The sequence below is a fragment of the Phasianus colchicus genome, chromosome 12 (assembly GCF_987193195.1).
Source record: "Phasianus colchicus chromosome 12, bPhaCol1.hap1.1, whole genome shotgun sequence".
NCBI classification, from domain to species: domain Eukaryota; kingdom Metazoa; phylum Chordata; class Aves; order Galliformes; family Phasianidae; genus Phasianus; species Phasianus colchicus.
Window position 1 is genome coordinate 9,258,115 of NC_143447.1, and position 8,201 is coordinate 9,266,315.

General features: G+C 52.9%; 1 protein-coding gene across 1 annotated transcript; it reads left to right on the forward strand.

Moving 5' to 3' along the window:
- The first annotated feature begins 963 nt into the window (after positions 1-963).
- On the forward strand, positions 964-3,990 carry BCL2L10 (BCL2 like 10). Its single transcript, XM_031616566.2, has 2 exons — positions 964-1,410; positions 2,965-3,990. Exons 1-2 carry the CDS (start codon positions 1,009-1,011, stop codon positions 3,094-3,096), a joined length of 534 nt encoding a protein of 177 aa, XP_031472426.1. The 5' UTR covers positions 964-1,008; the 3' UTR covers positions 3,097-3,990.
- The last annotated feature ends 4,211 nt before the right edge of the window (positions 3,991-8,201 follow it).

Consider the following 8,201-nt stretch of genomic DNA (forward strand, 5'->3'; position numbering starts at 1 on the left):
GGCCGGGGTCTCACACTTGAGGGCCGCTGCCTCCAAGCGTGAGTGCGAGGGAGCAGCAGTCACTGTCAGGCGGCCTCGTCCTGCTGAACAAACGCCGTATAAACAGGAAGGGTGGAAGAGGAAATTGCCGGAGCGATGGCAGCCTCTCCCTCTGCTCTCCTGTGCTGAGGAATGCAATGGGAAATTCCTGCTCCAGGATTAACAATCGTAGGGACAACCCGAGTTTAAAAAGCAAAAAGCCCCGCTTTTTGTTTTTTTTTAAAGCAAAAGCTGTGCTGCCTTCCAGCCGCAGCTCCGGCGCATAAACACAGGCCAGATTTCCCCGGCTAAAAGCAAAACAAAAAGCACCAAATATGGGGATGTAAAACCGAGAGTTTGCCTTAGTGGTGGCTCTGAGATCGGGCCGCTCTCGATAGCGATCTGAAAAATTACAACGGGATTGAGTCCAACTCTATTTTTAGGTTCGCTAACGGGGCTCAGCGGGGACGGCCGTGTGAGAACGCACAGCCCATCCGTAGCGCTGCAGAGCTGTGGGGCCGCGCAGCCGTCCCGCACGGGCACTCGGAGCGTCGGAGGACCGTTACTGAGCAGCAGCGCCTCGGGCTGCTTTTGTTCTCCGCCCTTTCATCGGCTGTAGCGAAGCGTCCCAGTCCCACCTCCCACGCGCCGTCCGTTTCCCTGCCGCAATCCGGCTGCATCCCTCCGACGGACGCAAACCGCGCCCGTTGCGCAGCCCCGCAGCCCGGAGCCCCTCGGGCGCGACCAGCAGGCCGGGGACGCCGCCGCGGGAAAGCGCGAAGCCGCCCCAAAGCCGGCACCGCGTGCACCGCCGCGCGACAAAGCCAGCGCGCGGCACCGCCGGGCCGAGGGCGGGGCGGGGCGGGGCGGGGCGGCGGGAGAGGGCCGGGCCGGGCCGGGCCACGCGGGCGGCGGCGGGGGCGGAGGGGCCGCCCCGCCTCTTAGTCGGCGGCAGCTGCTGCGGGCCCGCAGCCGCCCCGGGCCGCCGCCATGCCGGGCTCTCTGAAGGAGGAGACGGCGCTGCTGCTGGAGGATTACTTCCAGCACCGCGCCGGCGGCGCCGCGCTGCCTCCCAGCGCCACGGCGGCCGAGCTGCGGCGGGCGGCGGCCGAGCTGGAGCGCCGGGAGCGGCCCTTCTTCCGCTCCTGCGCGCCGCTGGCGCGGGCCGAGCCGCGGGAGGCGGCGGCGCTGCTGCGGAGGGTGGCGGCGCAGCTGGAGGCCGACGGCGGCCTCAACTGGGGCCGGCTGCTGGCGCTCGTGGTGTTCGCCGGCACGCTGGCGGCGGCGCTGGCCAAGAGCGGCTGCGAGGAAGGGCCGGGCCGCCTGGCCGCCGCGCTGGCCGCGTACCTGGCCGAGGAGCAGGGCGAGTGGCTGCGGGAGCACGGCGGATGGGTGAGCGGGGCCGGGCCGGGGGCGGGGGCGGCTCGGGCGGGGCCGCCGGCGCCGAGCGGTGCCCGCGGGCCGGGGAGCGGCGCGGGTGGGGGCCGGGAGCCGGCGGTGCGCGGCGGGGTCCGGGCGGCGGGCCGGGCTGTCAGCGCCGTGCCGTCAGCGCCGTGCCGCGGGGCGCGCCCTCCTGCCTGCCCGCGGGGACGGCCGTGCGGGACGGCGCGTCCGAAGGGCGCCGCGCGGCCCCGGTACCGGCGCCCGCCGGTCCGTATGCCGGCTGTCGGTGCCCTGTGCCGGCCTTACCGCCGCGCTCGGAGGGCGCCGGAGCGGTGCTGCTCGGCTCGGGGGCGCGGCTTGCCGTGTCCCCAGGCGGACGGCCCGGAGAACGGCTGATGCGGGTCCGCTCCAGACGTGCGGTGCTGCTGTGTGGCCCTGAATGCGTTTGGGAGCGCAGTCACCGGCCTTCAGGTGTGCTGCTCGCGGTCCAGAACTGGTCGGGTTGGGGTCTCGTGGCAGCGTGGCCGACGGCCTTCGTGCACGTGGCGGTGTAGAGCCGATGGCGGCGGAGAGCTGCAGCTGCTGTCGCTTCTCTGCCACGAGATCCGTGCTCAGAGCGCGGTGCTGAAGGCATCAAAATGCAGCTCTGCCTGTATTTCCAAAGATAATGTCACATATCCTGCAGAACTTGAAGTTCCCCGTCTTCCAAACTAGCAGAATATTTGATGCCAGTGCAGAGAAGCACGAAAGTCAGAAGGGAGTGGGGGGATGAGCTGTGTTGACTTTTCCAGAGGAAAGGAGAACTTCTAAAAATGAAGTTGGTTTTCCAGTGGTCACTCCTCCATCTGGATGCAGGGGACAATATGGTGGTTGGCTACAATGCAAACTGTCATTTAGCAAAATCACATTGCCTGTTGGCAGAAATTAAAGTGTAAAGAACAAAGTTCCGGAAGAAATCAAGAGTATAACTTGTTTACATAGACATCTGCTGAGCGGAGTTCAAACACGACCATCTGGACTTGTATGACTGCCACTTCTGATTATCACGAATAAAGATCTGGTAGAGCAGCTGCCAGCTCTGCTCTGTCATAGGTCAGTGCTGAGCAGCATCCACTTGGCCCTTCCAAGAGAATATGTAATCAGAGTCGTGCATCGACCGGGATGGGACCGACTCCAGGCTTTCAAGTGGAAATTTCCATATCCTGTGTTTCAAATACTTTCTGAATCGTGAATGGGGGAACAATGCTGGCAACTATGATCAAAACTTTGCTTAAAGGGGTGAAAATAATGTAGTGACATGCTGAACGCCTCAATAGGACATTTGCAATTATCTGTTGAGCAAGGCACACAAGAGCGACTTCTTCCAGTTCTCTCCTGTGTGAGCTCACACAAAGCATTTTGTGTGCTGAAGACAATAGGGCTTAGGCTTTTGTGATGGGATTTCTATTGTTGACAGGTGCTGTGCTGGGATTGTGAACCCAACTGTACTCAAAGACATGTTTAAAAGAAAAATGACCAATTGCTAAGCCAACCAACTCAATGTCCTTTCTCTTGCTTTTCTAGGACGGCTTCTGTCGCTTCTTCGGCAGACATGGCTCCCAACCAGCTGACCAGAACAGTACCTTAAGCAATGCTATCATGGCAGCAGCAGGGTTTGGAATAGCAGGATTAGCTTTTCTCTTGGTGGTGCGGTAGGCTGATGGATGGATCTTGCAATGGGAAAGTACTCTCAGAACTGTTTTACCAGATTGCATTCTATTTTCTATAGAACAGATCCTCTAAGAAGAAGTTTATATTTTTAAACTGGCTCGGAAAACTGGCTCACCAAACCCTTGGCTATAGACCGCTTCACTCGCTACCCAGTAACAGCACAAACGTGTACCAAACCACCATTTGTGCGTGTTCACAATGTGTCGCCCCAAGCATCCTCTGGACTTTCTTTTGAACGTTTGACCTAAACATTAACCATGGTTCGTGTACTGTAACTTCTGAGTGCTCAATGTCATGCTAGGAAAAAGCTATGGTGGACTCGTAACTAAACCCTGTGTTCAAGGCATTTACATGGAGGCAGTCCCAGACCTCGCCTGCTGTTTATACTGTAACGTGGCCTCACACCGACTGATAGAACCCGGTCTGTGGCTTCACATGCAGTGCCCAGCACTTCTTACTGAAAGGCAACTTGTTGGTTGATTTAGAGCAGTTAGTACCTGTGATGTGAGGCATTATGGCTTGATGTAACGTAAGGCTGATTTCATGACACTACAAGAGTATAAGTGTTGATACAGGACAGTAATGGCTGCAGTTCCAGTTCTTACTGAAAGGAATTTTAATATTAAACCTTAATTGGTATAGTGAAATCCAGTGGAGGCTGGAATTTCTCTGGATTTCCATTACAAAATGAGAATTTCCATATATCATAATATATTTTTGAAGTATTTATCACTGTATAATACTTGTAGCCATAACATCTTTATTTTTGTTTGAAACTTCATTTTTAATGCTGGTTCTTCTCACTCTAATGTGTATCAGGCATTGTCTTGTTTGAGAAATGTTTTGCTCTATTTCCAACATGCTGTGTATTTCTTTCCATGGTTGTACAAATTGCCTTCTGTTTCTGGTTGCTTTTAATAACGTTCCTGGGTTACTTACAGCGTGTACAATTTTACTATGGTGACTTAAAATGGTGAATAAATGTTAAGTATTTTTATTTTCAAAAAAAAAAAAAATTAACTTTTTAAAATTCACTTGGGTGGATCAGTTTGCATCCACCTTCTCAATGTGCTGACCTGAGCCAGGGGAGCTGTGTGGCACAGAGCAGGGTGACTGCCATCCCCATTGCAGAGGGGTGCTGAGCTCAGAGCTGTAGGGGCAAGGCTGCCCCTCAGAGGTGATCCAGCCCAAAAGGCTGGCTTCACTGCTGCAAATGGAAGTAACCCTGTGGTTTCTCAAGCTGAAACTTTCCCAAGTTGGTTAACATAGCTGGGTACTGAGAGGCTCATCTGGGAGCTGCTCCTACTTGTACAGGGTAACAGAGTTCTTGTTTCTTCTTGACTGAGTTGCTGCTGTCTTTCTCTTTCACATTTAATTTTTATTTGCTTTTTTTTTTTCCTCTCTACTGAAACGAGTTTCTGCTTGGTGTGATAATGACTGAGCAATAGCTGACTGAATTCAGCCCTTCTCAGATTAGTAATACCTGAGCAACTGCAAGCTTTCTTTAAAGCCATTTCACACTCCTGTGACCCAGCCAGTTCTCAGAGCTGCCTCTTTCTTTGGCTTTGGCGGTTGGTGCATGCTGCAGGGTGCAGTTGCTGCTGGGCCTGCTCTGTGGCCATCCAAAGAGTGACTCTGCAGACCCTCCAGGTGGCCATGCTCCTGGGCACACCAGCCTGGCAGCAGGATCAGCACGGCCGTGGCCTGTGGCATCACCGTGTTCCTTTCCCTGGTTGATGGGCCAAGCAGAACTGTGGGCTGCAGCCGCCTGCGCTGCGGTCCAGTTACATAGAGCCCCATTGTGCTGAGTGAACACAAACGCAGGGAGAACAACAAAAAGGAACATTGAGAGACGGTAAGTCCCATGGAGGCGGGAAGAAACTCGCAGTACTCCCCCTCACGCTGCTTGCTCTGAACAAATGTCTGCTTGTTCTCTGACTTCCAGTTCTCTAAACCCTGGTTTGGCTCCTCAGCAAAAGGATTAAGACCCTGCGGCATGCTGTGTGCCTCCTCATGGTCCCACGCAGGCAGCCCAGCTTGCTCCAGCAGAGCTTGGTGCCCCTGGGTGCCTTCCTCCATCTCTGGCAGCAAGGAGCTGCTCGAAACTTGCTGCAGTGGGTGTACGCTGACTAATGCTGGGAAGCAGAGGTAGTTTCCAAAACAGAGTGCTTAGGGGGATGTGCATGGAAGAGCAAAGCAAGCAGCAGGGCAAGAAGCACTCTGAGCAGAGGTCACGTAGTGCATGTCCTGCTGTGGGTCTCATTGTCTTTCCAGTATCAAGCAGAGCAAAGACGAAAATACCTGTATCTTGATTTCCAGTGTAACCTGATCTGGCAGGCCACACAAAGCAACACCACAGAGGATATAATGCTGTTGTTTCACAGTGTGCTTGGGAGAAGAAGAAAACAGTCTGGAAGTGTCCTTGAATAAAGTCCTGTCAGCCTGTGGTGCAAAAGGTACAGTTTGGAAAGCATCTACCACTCTTCTTCAGCATAGGAGAAACTAGGGGTAGGTCTCATGGGAGCTAGAAGAAAGTAGGGTGGTTTAGGAAGATTGGGAAGGGGTTAGGAGAGGTCACGCATGGCTGTGCCTGTCCCAGTGCCCCAATGAAGTTGGGCCTGTGCCTGCTGGTTCCTGACTCCTGTGTGGGCATGGTGAGCACTATGGGGCAGAGGGACTGATCCAGGGCAGCCACAGCTCCCACGGCTGCTGCGGGATGGAGCAGCATGGCCTGCGTTGTGGGAGTGCCATTGACCTCAGGGCCATTCAGGCTAATTCATCCTTCTCATTGTTTTTTCAGTTTCAGTCTGACTTTGTCTCAATGAAGTACTGTGTTTCAATTGAGAACTGCTTCTCGTCCCTTTTCCTGCCTCAGAAAAGGGAAGCAGGACTCAGCTGTTCCTTTCTTCAAATACAGAAGGAAACTAGGTGGTGGCTGAGCATTGACTGTGTCTAATCGTGATTACAGCTCTCAGATCTCCAATGTTTGTGTACTTTCCAGGCAGGTGCCAGAGGTGACAGGCCTGGTGCTGTATGGCAATTAGCACACTAATTATTATGGGTTCCACTGAGGCCTTGGAGCTGCTCTCTTGGGAGGTCAGGAGTCCCTTTTGACCCTTGATGTCCCATGTTGGTGCTCACTCAGCCTTGCTTGGCCTTCATCTTTGCACCCAATTCTTTGGTTTGCTGGTATTTGCCTGAAGTTGTGTGCTCATTGCTTGGTTGCCAATACCAGGTCTGAGCACTTTGTGTTCTGCTATGTTGGGAACTTTCTGCAGGACTGGGAGGCTGGAGGGCAGCATTCCCAGCCCACACTGGCATTTGCAACAGTTTTCCTGGAGCCGTTGGTGTTATCTGCTGGCACCACACCTGCTCAGCATGATTTCCTTGTGAGGGGGCATTCATTGTAAGCGTTGGCAAAGGCTGCAATGCTGCTGAGGGAGCCCAGCTGCCTTCTCATTAACAGAAAGAGAAATCTATTGATTGGGCTTCCTGAGGCTTTTAAATAGCCAGTGCTTCGCTTTTCTACTTGGGGAAAAAATGAGATGCTGTTGTGAGTTCAAAAAATGCATGGTGTTGAGTATCAGTCTTTAAGCAACTTTGCTGTGGTATGCAAAGAATCTGATCTGTTGTGTCCTGCTGAAGGTGCTGGCTCTGTGTCCGTCTCTGCCTGCAGGAGCTGATGGGGATACAGCGCAGTCCTGCAGGATGGTGCTCCCAGCCTGGAGGCAGCCCTGCTGGATGTGTCATCGGGTGGCTGAGCCTCTGGAAGGAAGTGAGATCAAGCATGTGGCATTTATTCATGTAATCTCTCAAGTTCTCATGCTCATTCAGTGTGCATACTGAAAGCAGACCTCTGGGTTTCACTTCTGTTTCTCTGGCTGCATTCTTTAGGAGGCTCCAGCTCGCCCTTCCTGGCCACCAGGAGATGTGTGGTGGGGAAGTAAGCATGTCTGGGATGTAACCTGCCTTCAGGTTTAGACAGTTATGGTGCACCTCCTTCATAAATGCTGCTGGTACTGGAACAACTTAAACAGTTCTGCCTTCGGGCTTCTCATAAGGATTGTGAAGCCCTGAAGTGAGAACAGAGTTGAACAAACTTCCTGATTTACTTGAAGTCAAGTGTGAGAAGTCAGGAAATCAGCTCTGTGCTGAGTTTACAAGATGGTTTCACTGCAGTGTTTCTCCACCTGGGCTCAGCCTGTTTACTTTATTCAAATGAGATGAGGAGGGCAGGATCTGACTTCCCTTCTCAAATAAGGCTCCAGTTCAAATAGGTCACTTGTTTCTATGCAGCCTGCAGTAAGTTCCTAGCATAGTGTTGTGTAACTGATACTAGAAAATGGGCAGTCTTGTGGTTTCAGAACATTCACCTATTCTATGTCTGAGCATTACACATCTGTTAGTTGAGAACTAGGCCTGCAGAAATGGCAGTTGTAGTTCAGCAAGGGATTGTGCTGACTACTGAGGAGATTGAAATCCAGATCTTCTCTAGAAAGGGACACCACAACACAGGAAATGAGGACAGCACATCCTCAGAGAGCCACTGTGCATTGCAGGAAGTTTTTGCTGTCCTCTGGATTTAATCCTTTCAATGATTCTGACCTATGACAATAGTTCAGTTGAGGGAGTTCCTGTGTTTAACTGAACATGCTCTTTTGTTTCTGAACAGGTCAGCATACAGCGAGTAGCAGCAGGAACTCCACACCCTGTTTACAGTTTTCTTGATACTGTCTCTTTTTTTAAAATGTGGCTTTTAGAAAGCAACATTGGCTGGGGAGTGATGGCCCAGTTTGCTCGAGCTTCGTGGGAGTGCAGAGCTGCAATGCAGCTCTGGGAACAGCCAGCATGGTAGCTGGAGAGCTGCGGTGCTGCAGTGTGATGCCAAAGCCTTGAGCCTGTGCTAGTGCTTTAGTCTGTGCTGTGCATAGTACTGAAAGTGCAGAAGTGCTAGGCTTCTTCTGAGTGCCAGCTAGAAAGTCTTCAGTGTGCTACCAAGCTGGTTGGTTTCTTACGAGTGGCTATTAGTATCTTTGAAAGAATCCCAGACTACTTTAATTTCTAAGTGTTAATTATGAAGCTTTTTGAGC